General features: G+C 42.7%; 1 protein-coding gene across 3 annotated transcripts in view; it reads right to left on the bottom strand.

The window, feature by feature from the left end:
• Positions 1–3,438: 3,438 nt before the first annotated feature.
• DUSP10 (dual specificity phosphatase 10) overlaps positions 3,439–24,977 on the bottom strand; it is a 39,833-nt gene continuing 18,294 nt past the window's right edge. For all 3 annotated transcript variants that reach the window (XM_067729705.1, XM_067729706.1, XM_067729704.1), the window contains exons 3-4: positions 7,525–7,896; positions 3,439–3,975 (exon numbers count right to left, since the gene is read on the bottom strand). In XM_067729705.1, the coding sequence (XP_067585806.1) occupies positions 3,710–3,975; positions 7,525–7,896 (638 nt within the window). In that variant the 3' untranslated portion in view covers positions 3,439–3,709. The remainder of the gene's footprint in view (positions 3,976–7,524; positions 7,897–24,977) is intronic.

The raw sequence follows: 24,977 nt of genomic DNA, 5'->3' as shown, positions 1-24,977 counted from the left end.
GCCTCACATCCTGCCTTACCTGTCCTTTTCCAAAAGTTGAAGACACAAGCTCTTCCATGAAATGTGGACTCTACACCTTGGTTAATATCCATTGATTGGAAATGTATTGTGTGGAAAAAAATGTTTATAGAGGAGATGAAGCTGCTATTCTGTTTAATGTAAAGTAACAGTGCCTGTTGTATCTGTTTCTTTTTTTTTTATTAGATATGTTACAGATTCATTCTATTAAATTGTTAAGTTCATCCAGCATGCAACAACACTTGTTGGACTCTGAGAATGATATGTGCATCTGTCAGTCAGAGACTGCTTCTCAAGAAGATAACAGTGAAGTTCCCAGCTCAGCCCCAAAGCTCCCAGGTACCAAGTGAGGCCCAGATGCTGTAATGGAACAGGAGCAGGACCCTGGGCAGACCACTCCCTCATATCCTCAGCTCTAGCCCTTCTTTGAAGTACCTAGATAATAGTATCTAAAGCACATTTCCTGAGTTGTTTTACAGATGCTAAAACCCCCAGGGCTTCCCTGGTGGCGCAGTGGTCGAGAATCTGCCTGCCAATGCAGGGGACACGGGTTAGAGCCCTGGTCCGGGAAGATCCCACATGCCGCAGAGCAACTAAGCCTGTGCACCACAACTACTGAGCCTACACTCTAGAGCCCGCGAGCCACAACTACTGAGCCCGTGTGCCACAACTACTGAAGCCCTCGCCCCTAGAGCCTGTGCTCCGCAGCAAGAGAAGCCACCGCAATGAGAAGCCCACGTACTATGACAAAGTGTAGCCCCCACTCTCCACAACGAGAGAAAGCCTGCGCACAGCAATGAAGACCCAACACAGCCAAAAATAAATAAATAGATTTATAAAAAAATAAAATAAAATAAAACCCCCATCAAGTGGAAGAAATTAACTACTTGATGACCATGAGCACATAGCCCCCAGACCTACTGGCACCTAAGCACTGATAATGTTAAGCCCTGTGACACTGCCCTGTTACCTCACCATCAACCAATCAGAGAATCGTGCCCAAGCTGATCACATACCCCGGGACAAACCTCCCTCACCTTACCTGTAAAAATGCTTTGCTGAAACCCATCAGGGATTTGGGGTGTTTTGAGCAACAGCTGCCCTGGACTCCTTGCTTGGTGCCTTGCAATAAACGCTGCAGTTTCTTTCACCGCAACCCGGTGTCAATAGATTGACTTTACTGCTTGAGGGTGAGCAGATGCAAGTTTGGTTCAGTAACAAAACTGAGGGGAGTCTGGTTTCTAGAGCAATGGCTTGGTTAATCCATGTAGTTTTCATGAAATGATTAACATTCCTCATGAAGAAAGAGAGGCTAAATGACTCAAAACAGATTAGCAAAAAAGACCTGAGTCTCTCTCAGAATTCTTGGTATGCTGGTTGGCAGGATTTCTATCTGCCCCAGGACAGTCTTGTTCTCAAAATCATAAAGTTCAAAAAACATAAATTATTTCCATGTAGCTAAAGGAGGGAAACTATATTCACTGTTCATCTTGTTTGTTAAAAAAAAAAAAAGAAAAAAAAGAAAGAAAAGAAAGGGAATAAAACTTACAGTATTAGAACTTTAACATTTGGATTTAGAATAAAGAATAAGAAATATGCAGTAAATCATTATGTATTTTAAATCACTAATTATACATCAACCCCTCTCCTTAAATATGTTCTAGCACCAAGAAAATTGTTAGTTTGCAGAGTAGAAAGCACCATAAGAGAAATTTACTTTTCATCCTAACACTTTGTAGTAAACCAAAATCATTCAAGACAGCTCTCAGTTAATTCCTATTAACGTCAGTCTCTACTTTTCTAATAAAAGAAAAAGTTAAATCACTTCTAATAGAAAAGCTATTTTTAAAATGTCAAAAATATTTCATTATAACACTTATCAGCACATATTCACAAGAACAGTATGTCCAAATGTAGTCCCGTAGAATTGAAAATGCCAGAATTCTACTTTCTCACCTCAGGCAAATCTTAATTTGCTGTGAATCTTCCCTATGGCCAAATCCCTGGAGGCATCTATTTTAATAAAACATAGAAAACGTTTGAATCATGTTCTTCCCCTACCCCACTCTTACTCTGCTGTGGACTGGGAGCCCATGGAACACTAGCTGTGTATTAGCCAAGCGTGATGGGGAAGCTGAACTTAGGAATCTGAGCTCAGTTTGCTAGCAAAAAAGTAGGAAGTAGCAACGTGTTGCAGTGTACACTATGTGGTTAATGTTACCAAAGATGTTGAGTGAGCAAATGACAGTGCGGGAGGGAGGTGTCAATACCCCTAGCTGTTAGATTGTCATAAATACTTATCAAAGAGCCACTGGGGAGATCACAGAATTCTAACCAATCTATCTGGCAGTGACCTAATCACCAAGGCTCAAAGGCTGATATAGAACCTTCTCACGCCTTTAAGGAGGTTACCTGAAGCTTCCGCTTTGTAAGAGGAATTACTTTGGCAGAAGTGGATGGTAGGGCTGTGGCAATAGAGGAGATTATGATTAGGCAGACTGGAGCATTTTTTTACTCCCTTGCTAATTCTCTGTGCTTCACACTAAGGCCAGAGACTATTGTCTCTCCCTCATCTCTCTTTCCCTTTATAAACATGTGTGTTTATTTCCAATTATGTTACACGTACAAGTTCCTGGAGCTATGAGATGCTTGAACCTGAACTGAGAAAAAAGAGGAGGAAAAACGACACATCTCCAAATGAGTTTCATTTATATAATGAAAATAAATTTTTACACAATCAACAGAAACACACCAAGTTTTTTTTGAGAAAAATATTTTTAAATAAATTTTTGTCTTTTTTTTTTTTACATTCTGATATACATATGTAACAAGGTTTATGGCACTGTAACCAGAATCAAATCAAAAAAAAAAGTTAAACAAAGGAAAAAGGTGGGAAAGAAAAGTAATTGGTTTTGTTTAATTCCTTTGCAGTTCCAAGCTGGCAACTTTGCACTATTTGTCTATCATTCAGCTGCCAGCTCTAACTCACTTGCACACTCAAAACACCATATTATTGCACAAGAAGCCAGTGAAGGCATATGGTATAATGGTCAGTTCCTTGCTATTTCAAAAAATCTCTTAAACCCAGAGAGGGGGAAAAAGTAATCCAGAGTACGAAACACACAAAATCAACAGTATCCTTTGTCTCTTTAAAGAATGTGAAGGGTTCTTAGACCACTTAAGCTGCCCTGATCATCTCTTTGCACCAGTGAGCACAGCAGGGCTTGGTTTGGTTGGGTTTTTTGTTTTCGTAAGGACAGCCCAGGCAGATCCCAGGTCTTCATGATTCAACGTCTTTTCTACGTACTTTGGGTTGTTTTTAATTGGTTTAAAGTGTAGTATCTTCGGTCTATGAACCTGCACAGACTAGTTAATCGTAAACTCTACAAATAGCTTAAAAGGAAAAGGGGAAGAAACAAATTTTGTTACATTTTTATTGTTGACTTAAAAAAATTACGTCTTTAGCCTCCCTGCTTTGTCAGTTGGCGGGAAGTAAATCTCAACGGCATCAAAAGTTAAATTCTTCTCACACTTGTTAAAAATAAAAAGTTTTAAACAAGTTTGTTTCCATTTACAAACTTTACCCCATCTAAAAAAAAAAAAAAGACAGAAAAAAAGAAAAGAAAGAATCCATCCTCCTTCCTCTTCGTCTCCTAATGGAGAACAGTCATCCTTTCCAGCCAGACTATTGTCACACAACCGTCTCCACACCCATCAGCTTTGGCGTAAGGATTCGTGGTGTCACACCGTTGTTTAGGTCTTCCTCAAACTCCAGCAACTGCCCCATGAAGTTAAGGTTTGGGGAAATAATTGGTCGTTTGCCTTTGACAAATTTATAAGCATCAGTCATGGTCATCCGCGTATGCTTCATCAAGTAAGCGATGACAATGGTGGCAGAGCGGGACACCCCAGCCTGGCAGTGGATGAGCAGCCCCTTCCCACACTGGTGAGCTTCCTCTGGAACAAGGGAGAAAGGCAAGAGGTGCAGAGAAGGAGAAAGAGAGATGGAGGGAGAGAGGTTAACGTTTCTCTAGACTTGACAATGCCATATTCTGTAGAGAGAGAAGACATCAAAATGGCTTTGAACCTAAGTATAGTTTACTAGTTAATTGTGTATGTTTATGTCACAACCTCCAGAACTGACTACAAGTAATATTAGTATGAATAAGAAGCTACATTTCTACGTTTAAAGAGAAGGCTAGGTAAAGGAGTCATTCACAATAATAGCTGACTTCACAGGTGACGGTGGCCAACTAAGGATGGAGCCACAACACAACTAGCCTAAATGTCAAACAAGCTACTGGTTAAGTAGACCCCTCTGATTCAAGATGTTAATTTCTATCGCCATGTTGTGTCACTTGTCAAAACTAGTGTTATTAACAATGTCTCTCCTACCTGTGACAGAGAAAAAGCATTTCTTGTTTTATACTATAGAAATGCTCTGTGCAGAAACTGGTACTAAATGGATAAGAGTTTCAATCTTAGGAAACTCTGAAGAGGGTTAAAGGAACAAAACTCAACTAGAAAGTTACTACATTCAGCTTCTCACTAGCAAACCCTATTGTTGCAAAGTTAAAGACTTGCAGTTCTCAGGCATAGGGTGTCACCTACATCTGAACTGTCCAACCCCCTCTGCATCTACACATGCCTTTCCAACATGGCAATGATGCAGAAGATGAAGGAATTAACAGCAATGGCTCAGAATCCAGAGCAACTGAAAAAGGCAATACTTTAAAGGTTTTCAGGTATATTAAAAGCCCAGGAGAATAGCACTTGGGCACTGCCTGAATGGATTCTTAATGACACTTCTAAACTAAAAGGCATCCCAAAGAAAGCATCCCTGGAAAATATACCAATTAGATGAAGAGTAGGAAAGGAGATGGTAAGGAGAGTCCCGTTCTAACAAAAACTACTTCTACTGGCTACCCGCTAGTAGATTAAGCAAAGAAACATTGTGCAAATTTTCATCTTAAAAACCCAGCAATTTAGCTTGCTTCCTATAGATAACTGTATTTTAGGAAAGTATCTCCTGTTTTCAATTTCTCCTCTTCAGCACACACTATTTAAGGACCTCCACCTCAAAATGGGGAAGCATGGGGGTAAGAAGATGAGCCACAAAGGGCTAGGTTTGACCATGATTCCACCTTGTGGTGGACCTTGTGTGAATCACATAACTCCCCAGAGCCTCAATCCTCCTATCTGAATAATGGGAATAATTGTAACTAACCAGGCTCAGGAGATATACGAATAATATCACCTGACTCAGGAATAACTAAACTGGCATAGTTAAACCCTAAACCTAGACTCTGCTTCGTTTATATTAGACTCTCTGTGAATGCTATTATGTTTCTAAAACCAGCTGTGTTTTCCTTAAAGCAAGACTATCAGATTTCAGTTTATCCAATGATATATAACAATGAGAATAAAATATTGTGCCTGTGCAGGGTGTGATGCGGAACTGTTTTCGAGGTTAAATGCTATTTATTACTTGTTTTGTTTTCTTTCTAAAACACCAGGTGAGCCTGAATAATCTATAAGGAATGTGGGTGCTTTGACTAAAAATCCTCTTAGAACCTAAGCATATCTTATGCTACCCATTAAAAGAAAAACAATTTCTTTTTTTTTTTTTTTTTGTGGTACGCAGGCCTCTCACTGTTGTGGCCTCTCCCGTTGCGCAGCACAGGCTCCGGAAGCACAGGCTCAGCGGCCATGGCTCACGGGCCCAGCCGCTCCGCAACATGTGGGATCTTCCCGGACCGGGGCACGAACCCGTGTCCCCTGCATCGGCAGGCGGACTCTCAACCACTGCGCCACCAGGGAAGCCCGAAAAACAATTTCTTAACTTCCCCCAACTGGAATTAACTCAGATAAAATTGCACTCATAACATCATATATCAACCAGGAAGTTCCTCATCTACTTGGTGACAAACTTTTCTTCCTTGGGACTCAAGGTTTGATTCACATATCACTAATAAAAAATCTAAGGTATCTTTGCATCCACAATCATTGCCCATTGAGAACCAATAGAGCCTTGTAAACACTGTGTTCCCAAAAGGCTCCTGGCCTCACAGTCAAGAGCATTAGGCTCTGGTCCCTTTAGTGACCACTCAGAATTTCCTTCCAGATTGAACATTCTATGGTCCTGCAATAAATAAAGGCACAATTAGCAAGGAAATGCCTGGGTTAAGTGACCAGAGCTGCCAATTCTACAGCAAACCCACCCACCCTAATGGTTGTTAAATCCAAGGGTATTATTTTTGTTTTTCTTTTTTTTTCTGACAAAGGAGCACTGAACATGAGTGCATTCTTCTTGGGACAGAGGCCACTAACAATCTGCTACAATATTTAGGAAAAGTACTGGGTCACCCTTTTGTGGTAAGAAAGGTTGGAATCACTTGGGAAAAAAAAAAAGAAATTGTTGAGCACCTGCTGGGTGTCAGGTACTCCCCAAGTGATAATTTGAGCCTTGCAACAGTTTGAGGCTTAGAAGCAGCGAAAGTTAAAGTTTAAGATTAGGGTTAGGCTGGCCGTTGCTTCCTTCTAGAGATTAAAGCCTGCTGTTGCTAGAATTTTCTCTCCTTGGTAACTACATGGGCTATACAATTCGATCTTTCCTACTTCAATGAGTCTGGGGTAAACTAAGGGAATCTAGTACCATCTCATGAGCACTCAACTTCAAGCCTTTTTGCTACCCATTGTTTAAAAACTGAGGCAAAGCAAACAGAAGGGAAAAACTACTCCCCCCCACCCCCTCACCCCTCCACTCCCGTTCTTTCTCTCCTCTGTGCTGAGTAATGCGTAAAGATGTTCACTACAGCATTATGTTTCTGAAAAAGATCCTTCAGAAACAATCCTTCAGCAAACACTACCTTTGCCTCAAGCAGTGGCAAAGAAATTTAACTCAAAGTAAGGGAGATGTCATATTCACAATACAGCTGGCCTCGGGTACCCGCGGGGGTTTAGTTCCTGGATAAAATTCACAGATGTTCGAGTCCCTTATATAAAATGGCATAGGAAAGTCAGCCCTCTGTATCCGCGAGTTCGATCCGTGGTTGGTTGAATCCGCAGATGTGGAACCCGCGGATACAGAGGGCCGGCTGTTTTTTACTCCCTGCAAAGTGCCTAGGGACACCAGTAGACTACATACCCACGGTTCCTGCTCTGGCCGCCAATTTCTTACTTCCTGCCAGTTCTTTTGAGATGGTGTTATAGAACATCTCAGTGCTAACCCCTGCCACTTTTTCATTGAGAACTTGAGGGATGTGGAGGTCTAGTTGAACGGATCCCAACCCAGTTGAATTATTGTTCTTTTATAACCATGGTTCCAATACACTTGATGGGTTACGACTTAGGAGAATACTTTGGCTGCACCAGGTGGCAGAGCCCAAAAACACCTCGGTGGAGCTTTTTTTGCAACACAGGCATAAATCTTGGACTTGATATCAAAGCCCAAGCCAGAGAGGAAAGGAAGGCGGAAGATGAGACTTCCCCGTAGGAGATAGTTACCAATGAACTCAAAAGCCTCTTCAAAGTACTGCCTCAGGTTCTGCTTGTTGCTGTCGGTCGCCGGCAGCCGCTTGTAGTTGAACAGGCCTTTCTCATAGTGGTACAGGGGTAGGTGAGTGGTGACGTTGATGACGTAGCCAATGTTCAGCCGCTGCATCACATCCAGGTCCTGGGCATCCTGTTCGTTGCCGAGGAACAGGAAGGGCAAGATGGGCGTCAGCTCTGCATTCTCGATGTCGGGGGTGCTGGGGATGGACTGAGGTAGCATGCTCGAGGCCGCGGACGCACCGCTCCCCACTTCCCAGCACTCTTGGAGCTGGAGGGAGTTGTCACAGAGGTTTTCATGGTTCTGCTTAAAACTGCTAAGTCCACCTGGAACAAAAACACAGAAAGTGAGAATGACTACCCCTAGAACTTCAGAGCTGGCAGAAGATATCACTTTCCCCTTAGGAATGAGTGTGTTTAGTTGCTTATTACATTTTTTAAAATAAAATCAAAATACAAATGAAAGTCCATTTGGAGACGGAGGACAAACTTTGGAGGATATCACTGCATGCAGTACTTTGGAAATGTGCTTTTTATACAAACTGGGGCATGTTCCCCTGGAAAGAGCTCCACGAAGCATCAGGCAATTTCATTAGCAGCAAATTTGTTCTGCCCCAAAGAGGCATATGCTCAGTGGCCTATATAGAACCTTGCACTTTGGGAGCCCAGGAAGGCACAGATGACTTCCTTGGGTGTAGAATTTCTGCCTGTACCTGGGCAGTGTAGGTGTGTGTGCCTTGCACTCTTTGTAAGCTCACCTTACCCAGAAGGCCAAGTTTGCCCCCAATACAGCAGCGTGGTTACAAGCAGGGACACTGGAAGAACCAGGTTATCTTGGCTATAATCCCAGTTCCACCACTTCCTGCATCTGTGACCTGGATAAATTAATTTCTCTCTCTGGGCCTCAATTTCCCTGTCTGTAAAATGAGGGCAATGGCATATACCTCTTAGGTGTGATTGGGAGTCTGGAATGAATGGAAACATACATAAAGTATGCAAACCTCCCCCTCATCAAATGCAGTGTCACTTATGAGAATGTATCTTAAGGAAATCATCAGACCAAAGATAGCCAGCTAGATGCATAAAGATGTTCGCTACAGCAGTTTTCTAGAAAGGTCAAAAACATTTTTTTAAAAGGGAAAAGTTGACATGTGCACCCAATGGAATATTATGGAGCCATTAAAAGTTGTGAAAGGAATATGAAAACAGTGTTTCTGTTTAATATTAAATGAAAAAAGCCAGTTTAAAAACATTCACCTTACATGTGATCAAAAGTTGAAAAAACATGCAAAAAAGAACACTGAAGTCAGGAAATTTATAGATCATAGTTTATTGCTTAAACTTTTCCTTTAATATTTGTCAGATATGTTTGTGGATAAGCCCAAAGGATTATTACAGAGGTCAAATTATACAATATACATGTAAGGGCTATGAAATCAGAGTTGACATTATTAACTACCAAATGAGCTCTAATTCTTACCAACTAGATACACTCTGGCCTTCCCTTTGAACAGAGGGGGAAGTTGGAGATCTAGAAGCTGAAAGCCACCAGAACCCAACATTGACCCACCTCACCCTCCCCCAGATAGATGCCTTGCTTCTGTCTTGATAGTTTCAAGAGATAAAGGAGGAAACATAATGGGTGAACAGGATATGGTTGTGTTGAAATAAATACAGGAAGTCTATCTGTCTACCAGTTTCTGAACCTATGTCCTTCTCCGTTTCAAGTTTCATCTTTGGCAACCACAGCAGGAAGCTCCAGGCTGTAACCCAGACCAAGCCTCAGGGCTGTTCACAGCCCATGCACACTAGTCGTATAAACTTGGGAAGTCATATTTTCATTAAGATCCGTCATGATTCAAAGATCATTCAAAGGCGGTAATAGTATGACCACCTGTGAGTATCAAAACCTGTCTTTGCTTTTGGAAAAGAAAAACAACAGCTATAAATTCATTTTAATTGATTTCTAGAATTAACTTCTGCCCTTACATCTTATTATTCTGCTATGAAACATTGATTAAAACAAAAAGCTTGTCTGGACCCAAAGAGATCATTTTTCAAGTAGATAGAAGAAGTGGAAACCACCAGAAAAACTTCATTAGTGAATACCTAAACAAAAATTTGAAATTGCCCGCTGTCACCATCACAAGCTCCACGAAAGAGACTAAAGAGTTATTTTAAAATCTGCTCAGCTTTGGCTCCATAAAATCCAAGTAAACAGTTCCACAGTGGTTCTGTAATGGGAACCTAATTCACTTTTTGTTTTTTGAATAAAAAGACAGTTGTTACACTTTTCTGTATAAGATGAGAGGACAGAACAACAAAACAGATTCAAAAGAAGTCTTTAACGTGGTGGATTGGAGGGGGGGAACTTCTCTCTGTTCTTATTTAGTGTACTCAAGCTGTAATTTGTCTTAAAAGCAGCTAGTTTTTAAAAAATGCATGCCAGAAAACCACACACACAGAAAAAAGCAGCATACAGCTTTTTAAAATTCTGTCTCTACACCTCCTTTCCCAATGACATCAGCTGGAGGCTCCCCACCTGCCCAGTTGCCATAGCAGTTACACAAAGACATACAATGACATCAGTTGGCATGATATCAGCTCTTTGAGTGCAAACAATACAAGAAGAACTACTTTGTTTAAGGCCTTTGGTGCAACTGTGTTCTGGGGAGCCAATGATGTAATGCTAACAGGTGGCATGGGCCTTCCATTTGCCTAATGGGGGGAAAAAACCCATGGGGGAGGGGAGGGGAGGGGAAGGCATTGGAGACAGACAGACACAAAATACTCCGAATCCCAGGGGGTGCCCACGTGCAAAATTATGTGTATATTGTATGTTTAAGCCACGTGGGAACTCTGTTCATCGAATCTTTGGAGGCAGAGTGGATAGAAAAGGAAATATTCTAATTCACACATATTAACTAGACGAGGAAACCCTCATTGAGGGATATGAACAAACAGTCTGTTCAGTTGCCAGTCTGCTGACCAGTGTCGGCATCAGTTCTCATTAAGGGTTGTGCACAGCTAGATACTGCAGTTAAAGAACTCTCTCTGGGGATGGCGCTTACAGCAAAATGAACCAGTAGAATCTCACAGTGGTGGTTTTGAGAGAGATGTCTGTAGGGAGGATTGTTTTCTTCCCTTAGAGGTTTGGAATTGGAAGCCAGGGAGGGATGAAGGGAAGATGATGGCTAATGTGGTTCTCCCTTCCAACTACTTTCCCTCCACCCTACCCCATCACGTATCATAGAAGCCGAACGGACTGATCACTTAATGAGGAGTTTTGATTATTTCATATTTGTTATTACTACATAGGAACATTACAAGATGATAACTAACAATTGAAGTGGAAGCAGTGTAGCATGGTGGTTAAGAGAGGGGTTAGAGGCAGGCAGACCCGGGTTGCAACTGTGATTCTGTCTCATGAGAGTTTGTAAGACCTGGTATAAATCCCTTTTCCTCATTAAGCCTCTGTTTACTGATCTGTAAAGTGGACTTAATATCACCTACCCATAGAATTGTGGTACAGGAAGCCTATGTAAACATATAATCAGGCATTTGATAAATAACATCTTATTACCCCAATGTCATCACTGTTATTGTCCTCACCTCCAGCTGATCCGCTGACTCTGAAGTTCGTGAGAACCCTAAGCGCAGTGCAAGTGATTCTGAGGCCAGGCTGCTCAGGCCTGAATCCCGACACTGCCAAATACTGGCTCTGAGACCCTGCACAAGGTCCTTACCTCTTGGCTTCTCCGTTTCCCCACATATAAAACAGGAACACCTACCTCACACTACAGTCTTGAGGATTAAACTGATTCATAAAAATAAAGTACTTTGAAATGATATCTAGCACATATGAAGCACTTATTTTCACTACTGTGGAAAACTGCCATTTTAAAGACCTAAAAAGAATTCTAAGGCAAATACCATATGATATCACCTATGTGTGGAATCTAAAATATGACACAAGTGAACCTATCTATGAAACAGAAACGGACATAGAGAACAGACTTGTGGTTGCCAAGGGGGAGGGGGTTGAGGGAGGGATGGAGTGGGAGGTTGGGATTAGCAGATGTAAGCGATTATATACAGAATGGATAAACAACAAGGTCCTACTGTATCACACTGGGAACTATATTCAGTATCCTGTGATAAACCATAATGGAAAAGAATATAAAAAAGAATGTATGTATATATATGTATAACTGAATCACTTTGCTATACATCAGTAATTAACACAACATATCTCAAAAATAAAAATTCAAAAGAAGGCAGAAAAGGAGGGAAAAATAAGGTACAAATTGAATGAATAAAAGAGCTTCGAGATGTGAGGTTATCATCCAGAAAAAATAAATTCTGCTTAATATAAAGACTCTCAATGATAATAGGCTGATGTTTCTAGAGTTTTTATTTGTAAAAGCTTATTGAAAAAGAACTAGGTACCAAGGTATCTGAGCAGTTTTAAAGTTTAAATAATATACTTTTATCATAAAGAAAGCAACAGCTCCCTATCCTTCTTAAACAAACCCATCTGATTTCATTTTTTCTTTGTCCTAGCTTTCCCAAGAAAGCCTGTACGTCTTTGGATTCCTGGGTTTGCCAGAGGAGAATTGAGTGTTTTCAATAAAATCACTCTTCTCTCCTCCCTCCCCTCCTCTCCCCTGTGTCCCCAAGTCCCCACCAGGCTGAGTGATCTCTGTAGACACACAACTGCTCCCAGATATCAGTGCAAATATTTCCCAGGCATGAGCAACAGTGCTGGGGGCAAACATTTCAGACCTTATCTCAAAACCAGGTTCTCTGCCAAAATAAGTATGATCAGCATGTGGATTCTGAATGGCAACAACAAAGAATACCCAGCACCCCTGCAAAACACATAGAAATGCAACCGGTGAGTTTCCTCCAACGGGAGGTCAGTGAGGTGACAGTCCCACTGAAGCAACGGATTCTAGTTGTAGTGGGAAATCTCTCTTTGTAGATGTATTTCACCTCCTGTAGCTGTGTTGGCTATTGCAGCCCTAGAAACACAAGAGCCCTCTGTAATGTGATTCAGAAGCAGTGCTCTGGATGGCAAATTAAAGGAACGACATCCAAATGCAGAATCTATAAGCAAGAGATTTCCATCGTCCAAAGATGGCCAGCACTTTGGCACACCAGCTTTTTGGCTTCATGCTAAGTTGAAAAGTGAGCATTTTTCAGAAATCTAAGGAAAACTCTCACTGAAGGTCAGCAAATGACATTAACACCCAAAGAAAAGTGGAAGGGAACTCAAGTTGAACTTTTCTACAAGCTTGCTGCGAGCATATTCACTGCCCCTTTTTGTTGTTTAGAGTTTCTTATTGGGTGATTAGCTTTTTAAAGTAAAATGGTACTTGATGATAGTGGTTAAGAATGTAGAATCTGGAGCCAGACTGCTTGAGTTGAGAATCTTGGCTTCCGTCACTAACTAGCTGTGTTACCTTGGTAAGTTAGTTAACATCTCTGCACCTCAAATCTCCACACCTATAACGTGGAGTTAACAGTAGTATTTATCTCACAGGGCCCTTAATATGGATAAAATGCTGCATGAGTTAGATATTATCACTATAAATGGGAAAGATATTGGTATAAAAGGGGTCCTGATGGATACTATTTCGTGGGCCCTCCATGGAAACTGGAGTCCATCTAAGCAGACTCCCAAGATTCTATTCTCACAAGGATCCTTGTGGAAGAAACAAAGCCTGAGTAAACCGGAGCTGACGTCAGGCTTCCAGAGTCGAAACTCCCAAAGATGGGGCCGGTCAGAGTTGTTTCATAATTTTCAGGGAAGAAAATCATCCACCTTAACAGGAGAAATATTAGAGATACAAACTAGAACCACGAAGATTACTTCTAACTCTTGTTTTCTATGAAATTGTCTTCATAGGTCACTGACATGACTAGGGATTTCATAGTAGGAATGATTTCAAGTTTAATACCAGATGGTATCACCTAAACTGTCCTATGATCGTGTCCCCAGGGAACATGTATTCTCTCCTAAGGGGAATGAAGGGAGGCTGTATCAAAGAGGGAGCATGAGTCAAAAGTGCTGTGTCACCAGGTGTTAAGGTAAGAAAAAAAGGGATAAAGAAACAACTTTGTTACCGGGGAAGAGAGAGACTTAGGAGGCTGAGTCCAACAGTGTTGCTGGTGGGGACCGTGAGTCAGAGAGGAGTACCCCTGTGATCCCTAAAATCACATCATTTCATTGCTTACATGTGAAAAGTCCAATGTGTGAAAAAACATAGACGAGTCACCATAGAGCTTAAAACTCTTTAAAAATAAATTAGGATATTGAATTCAATTGAGCACATTTTGATTATCTGTGCAAATATTGTTAAGTGTTCCAGGAAGATATATCTGCTCATATGTTAGTCCCTTACTTCATGGATTTTTTTTTTTTTTTTACTGTCTGTTCTCTCTTAGGAGATACAAATTCTCTACAGATATACTTTAAAAGCCAACTACAGAAGACAGTTTATTATATAGAAGGCAGCGGGGAAAGAGTGCAGAAATAACCTTATTTAAATCCCTCTGTACACAGGACTTCGCTATATGTCACAGGAAGATAGGTGATTTGTTAATATGTTTGATACCAATAGCTGTAGGGAAGATATCAATCGCTTGGTCATGAATGGGTGATCAATCTACTTTTGGAAATAATTTATAAAAATTAAAAGATAAGTTAAAGGACCTCTCTGGTATCTGTTTGACCTAGTGACAAACCATAGGTAGAAATTACTTCAAGAATGCCCCTCCCAAAACTGTCCTTCCAAAATAGACTAAAGATTACTCCTGTCCTTATACTTAATAGTAATCTAACAAAGTTGTCTTTAGTGATGTTTTGAGAGAGAAAAAAAGAAAATTCCTCAAAAGTTTATACCAGAATATCCTCAAATTTTGAGTTAATAATACAGCCCTTTCACTGGATTTTCGGCTGGACAAAAAATCATAATTTAGGCTATTGATGCTTACCTGAAATAGACATCGTTTGTATCATCATTGTAACTCAGGTATCTTATTTTTGTTTCCCTCAGATTACGTGCCATCCCTTCTACCCCAACAGTTCGGTAGACTGTAAAATCTGCCATTCTGGAAATAAGCTAATACTTGACTATCATATGTACCAAGAATTAAAAACAATAATTTTTGCTCCTCCCTAATCTTTGTATAATTTACAATATGCTTTCAGCTAAATTTTTGGTTCTGCATACTTCTACAACCATTTTCAATTATTAACTCGTTTGGGGGCTCTGATTTCTTCTGTCTTAAAATATATTGCTTCCTTCTTTGACTGTTAGAATCTTTGTAATACCCTCAGTGGAAACAATTTTTTTTTTTAACTCCTGCCTAAATATTCACCTCAAGAAAGCAAACCGAATCAGAAAGATCCAATGACTTAGGAACTGTGATTTACAAAAATTGAAAATGAAGCTTTAATTGTATGCCTTCCAAGAAACGCTGACCCTGGCACGTTTTTGTCAAAGTTTAAAAGATTCTGCTTGTGTCCCTGCCACCCCACCCTCTGCTCGGAAGTTGCCTCTGCTCCCTCCACTCGGGCAACCCCCACCTTGTTCTCTGTATCTAATGAGTCTGTTTCAGTTTTGTTTTGTTCGTTCATTTGTTCTGTTGGGGGACAGGCAAAAGAGGTGAAGGGGATGAAGAGGTACAAACTTCCAACTCTTAAATATATAAGTCATGGGGATGAAATGCACAGCATAGGGAATATAGTCAATATTATTGAAATAACTCTGTATGATGATAGATGGTAACTAGACTTAGCACAGTGATCATTTTGTAGTGTACAAAAATATTGAATCACTATGTTGTACACCTGAAACTAATGTAATACTGTATGTCAATTATAATTCAATAAAACGAGCTAATTTTATGGTATGTAAATGATAGCTCAATAAAGCTACTTTAAAAGCAAAACAAAAGCAAAGAAACAAACAAACAGGAAAAGAAGTTGAGGAAGGAATGAATTGGGAGTTTGGGATTAGCTTATGCAAACTATTAAACAAAGAATAAATAAACAACAAGGTCCTACTGTATAGCACAGGGAACTAAATTCAATATCCTGTGATAAACTATAATGGAAAAGAATATGAAAAAGAATGTATATATATGTATAACTGAATCACTTTGCTGTACAGCAGAAATTAACAAAACATTGTAAATCAAGTACACTTCAATAAAATCAATTTAAAAAAACAAAGTTGCTTGCGGTACACATAAGTCCCCTCACTACCGAATTGGTGGAGAAAAGGGCTGGGGATTAAATTTCAGCCTGCTGAAGTAGCTCTCAATTGCACACAAAAAAAGGCAAATTCTTGTTACTACCCTTGAAGGGGGGTGCACTTGTGTTGCCCCCTTCTTACCATTCGTACTTTAAGGCTTTAAAGGGTAACCAGTGTTTAGGATACCACCAGTTTAATTTGTGTGTATTTGAATAACACAGGCAGATTGTTTGAGAGGATACTTCGCAAGTATGTAAATACAGCCTGTTTCTTTAAATCTGTTACCTCATTTATTTACATTAGAACAGAAAGCACTGCCAGAAGCAACAGCTGATGACAGTCATGTAATTTTCCACAAAGACAACAATTAAATAGCTTTGTGTTCTTTTAATGAGCAGATGACTTCTCTGAGAGCAGGCTTCAAAGTTAAGATGGCAGAGTTCCCACGGCCAGGAAGGAACCCCTCAGGTTCTGCAGAAGTCACTGTGACTTCAAGGAAAAGCACCCTCTGGGCCCCTGTCCTCTACAGCCAACCGGCCTGTGTTTGCTCCTCTTCCGCCCTCCCTCCCGGCCTCCCCCTCCCTCTCTCAAAAACACTTGGGGAGGGCTTCCCTGGTGGCACAGTGGTTGAGAGTCTGGTGCAGGGGACACGGGTTCGTGCCCCGGTCCGGGAAGATCCCACATGCTGCGGAGCGGCTGGGCCCGTGAGCTATGGCTGCTGAGCCCGCGCGTCCGGAGCCTGTGCCCCGCAACGGGAGAGGCCACAAGTGTCAGAGGCCCACGTACCGGGGGAAAAAAAAAAAAAAAACACTTGGGTAAGAAAACAAGAGGGAGAGTCTACCTGGAATATATTTGATTTGATGCTTAAATGTCCAATGAATCCACAGAATATTTTTAAACCTATTTTTAAAGAGTTGATGGTGTGGGTGGGAAAAGGGGTCAAGCCTCCCCCCTGCCCTCCCACACACACTGTGAGCCCCCCTTGGTGCAGAAAACCCCATCTTCACACCCACCCTCCCCATTCTGTCTCTAAAAGGTTTCGGGAGGCACCACCTGGAAAGCAGTGGGTGGGCATAAATGACTTGTCCAAGTCGCTCCCTCAGCCTGAGGGGCTGAAGAAGCCTTCCACACTCCCTTAGGCTGAGCCTGGACTGGTCAGCGTGGACATTGTTGGGGGTCCAGCTGCCCCCTTCATCCTCCCAGTCCGCCTCGTGGAGCCTCATATTCACTGGGACTTCATCGGCCCTGAGACTGAGCTTCACTCCCTCTCACAAAACTACCACTTAAAGAGAGCAAATTTATGGCTTTCCACTAAGAAGTGTGCCTATCAAATCACGGGCAATATGATATGATATATATGGAGGGAAAAGAGGGGCTGATAGAAAGACAGCCAAGTTCAAGCCTCAGGTTCCTGAAAATCTGCAGGTTCAGATTTCCTTCTGGTCGCTCCATGTCTAACCTTTACCTATGTCAGCCCACGCCAACCAGCTCCCAGGGAGAAAGACACATCCTAAACACGTAGCTCGGGTCTCTGGGTTTTCTTAACAGACACACCAGTTATAGGAACACAAGCTTCACTTTTAAAATCTCTTTTATCAGACAGCAAGCCCTCCCAGACATTTTGAGACTCGAGTGACAGGCTGAAGATGTCCCTTCCCTCTCCCCTGTCCCTCTCTCCCCACTGGTCAGGGTCCAATGGGACGAGATGGATGATCAACATACAAACACACAAATAAAAAGGTAATGATTAAGGATGATAAGGGCCATGAGGTGCCCTCCAGTTCCTGGGTGCTGTGAGAGGGAGTGATTAGATCAGGGTTTAGGGCCGGCCTCTCTGGGGATAAGAAGGGATTGACTAGTTTGGAAAAGGGGTGGAGGGGAGGGGGTCCAGGAGAACAGTGGAAGCAGAGAGAATCACACTAGGGGCAAAGGCAGGACACTCGTGAGGCCTGCGATGACTCAAAGGGACAGAATGTGGTGAAGCAGAATGAGGGGGAGGGAGTGACCAGAGGAGGGCAAAAGAGTCTGCAGAGGGCCTCTGAGGGCCATTAAGCAGTTGGGATTTTATTCTAAGTTCAGTGGGAAGCTCCTGAATGTTCAGAAGTCCATAATACATGATCAATATGAGTTTGAAAGGAAAAGAGAAAGTGAGAGCCAGAAAAATGTTAATCTAGCAGATGGTGCAATTTACCTATAGTCCAAAAGCTGGGCAAAATCCATACCCTTTCTTTCTCAGAATACATGTTTTGTACCTGCTATGGATTGAATTGTGTCTCCCCCACCCAAATTCACATGCTGAAGCCCTAACCCCTAATGTGATGGCATTTGGAGATGGGGCCTTTGAGAGATAATTAGGTTTCAATGAGGTCATGAGGGTGGGGTCCTCTTAATAGGGGTTAGTGCCCTTATAAGAAGAGACACCAGAGAGCTTGCTCTCTCTCTCTCTGTCTCTCTGTGTCCGTCTGCCTGTCTCCCTCTTTCTCTCCCATTGAGGACACAGCAAGAAGGTACCCATCTGCAAGCCAGGAAGACCTCAACAGAACCTGACTATCCTAGCATCCTGATCTTGGACTTCCAGCCTCCGGAACTGTGAGAAAATAAATGTCTGTTGTTGAAGCTACCCAGTCTATGGCATTTGGTCATGGCAGCCCAAGCAGACTAACACAGTACTACTTTTAACTCCCAGTATAGCTCACTTTTTTAAAAAGCTAAATTATAATTCTTACTTTTGAAGAACCACACCCAAAGCTGTGGACTGCCTGAGAACCTGGTCCCTGGGAGCCCACCCAAGTGGGTACCATATCTCAAAGTCAAGCCAGAAGTCGTCCAAGGTCAAGATGGGGATGCTGCCTAAGGGACAGAATGCTCATAAGAAGCAAGCCCATGGAATCTTCCAGAACCTTCATTCCACAAGTCAGCTGCAAGCAGAGGGGCCCACTTCTTCCTCCCAAAGACACATGCCTCCTCATTACGTATACTCTCCTTATGGATCAGCATTGACCTATACCCTTCCTACAGCATCTCTCTGGGTTGAAAAGCAGTTTAGCTGGAGACCTTCTGTGTATTTGGGAGGCCACTCGATACCATGTTAGGGCTTCACCTCCTCTGTTCACTAAGTAGCTCAACACTGGTTAATCCATCAAGACGGATTAAGGGAAGGGAAAAAAAATCCATGAGATCATACTGTAAGGTTAGAGAGGGAAGAATGTTAACAGGAGGAGAGAGCTATAAAACACAAAGCCATATTTTCCCCAAGAGCTCAAGCAGATAGTCCCCATTATTGTTTAATTCTCTGAAGAGAGGGAAAACATTCTTTGCTTTGCAGTGCAGGAGTTTAAGTAATGAAGCATTGCTAAACAAACAAACAGAAGAAAGCCCATTAAAGCTACTCATTAAACAAGCCCACTGTACAAAAGGAAAACTGTTGCTTAACAATCCACCTCCCCTGAGGACCAACATTTATCTTAGACCCCAAATTAAACACATTACAACTTCACAGCAAAAGTATGTTTCCCAATGGGATTTAAGTAGAGTCCAATTAAATAAATCTCTAGAAATATCAAGAACAAGCCTCAAGAGAGAGCATATTTCTACTGTGAAACATTCCCACTGGAAGTTACATTCGTAAAAGGTCATCTACAAATGTCTATGACAAGAGGAGGGGAAGCAAGGCAGGAAGCAAGGCAAGGTCACACAAGTGAAGTCCGGGTGGGTTCCATCCCTATGGCGTATGGAAGTGCCTAGCCAAAAATGGTGTGTGCATCTCCACTCGCTGTGAATGAAGCCCCCATGTCCAAACAAACATCTTTTACGACCATGTGTTTTCATATGATCTGGAGGTCAAAGGGCTGTGGCGTAGGGAATTCAGGAAGTGGTAGGGGAAAGGATCAAGTGTCAACATCAAACTGTGAGTTGTTTTCCTGAACCAGTGTTTTCAGTTCACAAAAGGCATAGCAACAACTTCCTCAAGTCACTGAGCTGAATTCTATATTTGGCAAGAATACTAAGCAAGTCTGAGCATTAAGGATAAACTGCCAGAAAGAGCAGGCGTGAGCTCTCCCAGCTCAGGGGTTCACCCAGACAGCCATGCCCAAAGGTCCAACCCCTGCATGAGGGCTGAGCTGGGAAAGGTCAGCCTGAAGCCAGGTTAGGCCTCTGTGTGCTAAGAGATACACCAGTTTGCATCAGGTCAAAAGCTAGTGCGTCCCCATGTAGTGGACCACCTTCTGGGATGAAGGAGAAGATAAAACAACCAGGAGGCCAGTACATCGCTGAGAAGGTGAGCTGGGATTATATACTGTCAAAATAGAATAGAATATATACTGTCAAAAAAATAGAACACCTGAAATGATGTCAACGTAGACTTAAGGCTAAGTGGAAGGCCAGCCAAGTAATAGTCGGTTCAACCTGGGACATGTGAAACGGAGTGGTGACCTGGTATGCACCCCACATCTGGCACCGTCAGACTTCCCAGCCACATCCCATTGAAGCCATGACTAATATTGCTCAGGCGGACAGAAGTCCTGACAGTAAGGACTTGGAACACAGCCCTTCTTTCCACGCTGAAGTTATACTGGGTGCTAGCGACCCCTCTTGCCACTTCTAGAAAATCAGAGGTTTGGTTCATCTAAGTTTCTCCCAATTCCAGCATTCTATAACTTCAGCAGAGTGTGGATAAACTGGACATTGATGAACAATGGCAAGAATGAGAGCAGCCATCGTAGGATATGTGAGGCCGGGAGGGCCTGCCTCCCACCTCAGGGCCTTTGCACGTGCTGTTCCCTCTTCCTGGAACTCCCTTCCCCTAGGTCCTCAAGTAGGTGATTCAGACCTCAGATCAAACGGGATCACCTTATAAAGGTCTTGCCTTTATCTACCCTCCCATAGATCTCTACCATTGTACCATGACGTTTTAAAGTTTTGTGGTCTTCACTGATCACTTATCTGAAATCACTTGTTAATTTCTTCGCTTGTTTATTGCTATTATTAAAAGGCGGATCCCAAGAAAGACGGGCTGTCATCTGTCTTGGACGAAATACAGCACCACTGCCCTGTGGCTCAGGCGGCCTCCACACTTTTCCAGCAGAATAATCTCGGCAAAGTTCCTCACCTTCTTGCACCCAAGCTTCCTCATTTGCAAAGTACGGCTAATAATAGTACCAACAGGCAATAATAAGAGTCATTGCAAGGATTGAATGAGCTAATACTGGTAGCTATTAATAGAAATTGTAAGGATTCACTACTGTTTAGACCTACAGCTGTACCTGATTTGTACAGTAGGCCTCATTAAACGTTTCTAGATTAAATGAGCTTTGGAATGAGAAGAGAAAGGGCCCGTTCCTTGTAAAGCATGTATTATGTGTTGCTCAGCATAATGCCAGGAATTTGGAAGATTAAATTTTTTTTAAATAATATATAGTTTCTGAAGATCAATCAAATGGGAGAAAGAAGGAGAGATGAAGCAACAATAGAGGAAAGTTAGCAAAAGGCCTGGCAGAAGACACATTTTAGGAATCCCTGAATATCCTGTGATAAACCATAATGGAAAAGAATATGAAAAGGAATGTATGTATATGTATAACGGAATCATTTTCCTGTACAGCAGAAATTAACACATTGTGAATCAACTATACTTGAATAAAATAAATTAAAAAAAAATAGAATACCTGAAATGATGCCATCCCACTGTGACTTGTGTAGGACAGGTGCAGGGCCAGCCAGGTGAGTTTAGCGTGAGGACACAGAAATCCTGTCACTCCCAAGGCTGGGGAGGAGGGCTGGAAAGGCTCATGGAGAAGAGGCAGCCTGCAGGACTGACAAATAGCCGTGCCCGAGGATGGCTGGGGTCTAAGACAATTCATACCTGGTGGGCTTTTTTTTTTTTTCCTGGTGGGCTTTTAACCTTTTCTCCCCTCTCCATGCCTCCTCCTTGGACATTCTATATAAGCGATGAATGGATGGAAAGAGCCATGAACAAGAAAAGGAGGCTTAGTAGGGAGAAATCAGTCTGCGAGATGTCAGGGAACAGTGGGAGGGACCCCCAGTCCATTTCCACACACATTTATTAAGCATTAAATGTGGGCTGGGGTGACAGTACTGAGAGTACAAAACGCAAGATCTGGTTGGGCCCCCTCCCAGCTAGCTGGCCGGCCCACTGAGACAAGGTGAGCGGTAACAGATAGATGATTCACACAGTGTGAATTCAACACCCCCAGGTCCATTTCTTCTGCCTCTTGTTGAAGGGACACAAGGCTGGTTCTAAAATCAGGAATTCTGGGGTCCTCCTATCCCTTCCTCTAACCGTGCACCTTCGGGCAAGTTACTTAACTTGGAGTCCATTTTAAAACACAATTGTATCTTAAGAACTTTTTCTTCAGACACAGGAGTTTCCCTCTTCTCTAAAAAAGATGGTTACAGCCCTTGCTCTCCCACAGGGGTAACATTATGGGTGTTCTTGAAAGACAGACAAGGGGCATCAGAGCCTCTGGTCCTCCGGAAGGTGAGATGCTCAGAGACACAGTGTCAGAAGAGAATGCCCAGTTTTCTGTCCCTCTTTGGTTGGTTCTGATAAACCCATTCTATCCTTCTTAGAAACTGGGACTTACCTCCCACAGTTACTGAGAGTGGCAGTTACCTAAGAGGTAACTGTCCCCAACCTTAAAGCCAAACAGTTCTGGAGAGTGAGAAATGGAATATTGCCTGCCATGTCAGTAAACAAAGGATGTCACAGTCATCAGTGATTGCAGCCCTCCAACATGAGCCGGTGAGCCCTGAGGGAACTCAGGATGTGAAAACACAGGATCCTGGCCCCAGAGAGCTGAGGTGCATATGAAAGGAATGATTTCAGTGAGCCCAGACTCTTGCACCTTCCCATACATAGAAAGGCGCTAAATTCCTTAACTTGGGATAGCTGGTTTTCCTTAACTAATAATAATCTTTTGACGTTTGGACTACCAGCCCTTTGTTGCAAAACTTCTACATAACCTGGCTCCCCGCCCCCACGACGTTGCCCACACATACTTCCTAGGAGCAGTTCTCTCAGGGTTACTTGAGATGTTGCCTCCCGGGCTCGAAGTCCTAAAAATTCCCACCGAATAAAACATAACTCTCAACTTTTAGGTTGTGAATAATTTTTTAGTGAACAAGAGCAAGCCTGGCACAATGGCAGTATGCAAAGTGCCCAGAGCTGTGGCCCAAGTAGGTAGAAATCAAGTCATCTTGGGCATTTCAAAAGACCTCTTTTCCAACTCTAGAACCCTTTTTGTTTCATTCCTGGTTTTCATTGGTAAAGGAATCTCCCTATGCCATAACTACACCGCTTAAGTTTGTCTCTTCTTAGAAATATGCCTTCCTGGGCAGCCCCAGGATGCCCTCGTAGGAGTCCACTTTCTAGGAGCTGGTGACCTAAGAGGGCCTGGCAGGAAAAGAGCCAGACCGGAGCAGGAACAGAAGGGTAATGGCTACTGGACCACAGGGAAGACAGAGTGTCTATTTTAAGTGGGAAGGAGAAAACAAACCAAAAAAGAAAAACACATGGGGTGATGGTTTAAAAATCCAAACAAAAGCCCCCGAAGAAAAGACAACAGTTGATCTGGACACAGTGTTTAGCAGATGTAATAGGACACGTACGACAAAAGTGTGATTCTAGACATTGCAAACTACTTAAAAAAACAACCACTCCTTACCCGTCCTGTCACCCTACAACAGTTTCCTATAAGGAACTTAATCCCAACACCAATATTTAAGAATCTCTGGTACCAAAGTGTATGTAACATATGTATGTCACCACCTCTCATGTGGTGTCGTCTGGGAGATGAAGAAGCAGAGAGGACCCCAAGAGTTGCAGCCTGGAAGGTTCTGGGCGTGATGGTGTCAGAGGCTACCCTGTCTCCGGGCTAAGCCTAGTGGGCAAAAGCAGTTACTGGAAGACTGAATCATTTTACAAGTCTAGAGCATAACTGGCCATTGTCACCCAGGATGTGGGGGTAGAGAAACAAGCAAGTTAAGCTACATACAGTACTTTGCTTTCCCAAACACCATGCCCCTAAAACAAACATCTCGCTGGAAGGCAGTCTATTCTTGCAAAACTGCCGTGCAACCCTGACCATAACAACACAGAGTCAGCACAGACTCCACAAGTTAAGGGCATGGTCCCCAGCAAGACTGTCCTCACTTCTGACGCCAGCCACAAGTCCAGGGGTTCCCAGGCGACCCGTACTTCTGACCAATTGGCTGAAAATTCTGGGATTCCCACATCCCCCTCAGGTTGGCTAGTTCACTAGAATGACTTGCAGAGCTCTCCTTGCTATTACGGTTTTATTATAAAGGATACAAATCGGGACCAGGCAAATGAAGAGACACACAGAGCAAGATCTGGGAGGGTCCTGAACCAGGAGATTCTGTGTCCTACGGACTCATCACCCTTTCAGCTCACGGTTGTGTTCATTAATCAAAAAGCTGAACCCAGCCCTAGTGTTAAGTTTTTTGTTTGTTTGTTTGTTTTTAATTAATTGATTTATTTTTGGCTGCGTTGGGTCTGTTGCTAAGCGTGGGCTTTCTCTAGTTGTGGCGAGTGGGGGCTACTCTTCATTGCGGTGCGCGGGCTTCTCATTGTAGTGGCTTCTCTTGTTGTGAAGCACGGGCTCTAGGCGCATGAGCTTCAGTAGTTGCAGCACGTGGACTTCAGTAGTTGTGGCTCATGGCCCAGGATCAGTAGTTGTGGTGCATGGGCTTAGTTGGTCCACGGCATGTGGGATCTTCCTGGATCAGGGCTCGAACCTGTGTCCCCTGCATTGGCAGGCAGATTCTTAACCACTGCGCCACTAAGGAATTCCTGGTGTTGAGTTTTTATTGCAGCTTAATTACGTAGATATGATTGATTGAGCCACTGGTCACGTGACTGAACTCAATCTCCAGCCCCCCTTTCTTCCCAGGAGGAGCTCAGACTAATACAAAGCCCCCACCCTCTAATCACATGGTCGGTCTTTCTGATGACCTACCCCTGTTCTAAATCATCTCACAGTAGCATAAGCTCAGGTGTAACTAGAGGTTACCTCCCAGGAACCACCAAGGGCAAAAGCCAGACAAATTCTGCATCACACAACAGTTCTGTCCTGGGGGAGAACATCGGCTTTTCAGTGAGAC

Source organism: Pseudorca crassidens, chromosome 2 (assembly GCF_039906515.1).
Source record: "Pseudorca crassidens isolate mPseCra1 chromosome 2, mPseCra1.hap1, whole genome shotgun sequence".
NCBI classification, from domain to species: domain Eukaryota; kingdom Metazoa; phylum Chordata; class Mammalia; order Artiodactyla; family Delphinidae; genus Pseudorca; species Pseudorca crassidens.
Note: the sequence above shows the minus strand (reverse complement) of the source record. Positions and strands in the feature narration are given on the sequence as shown.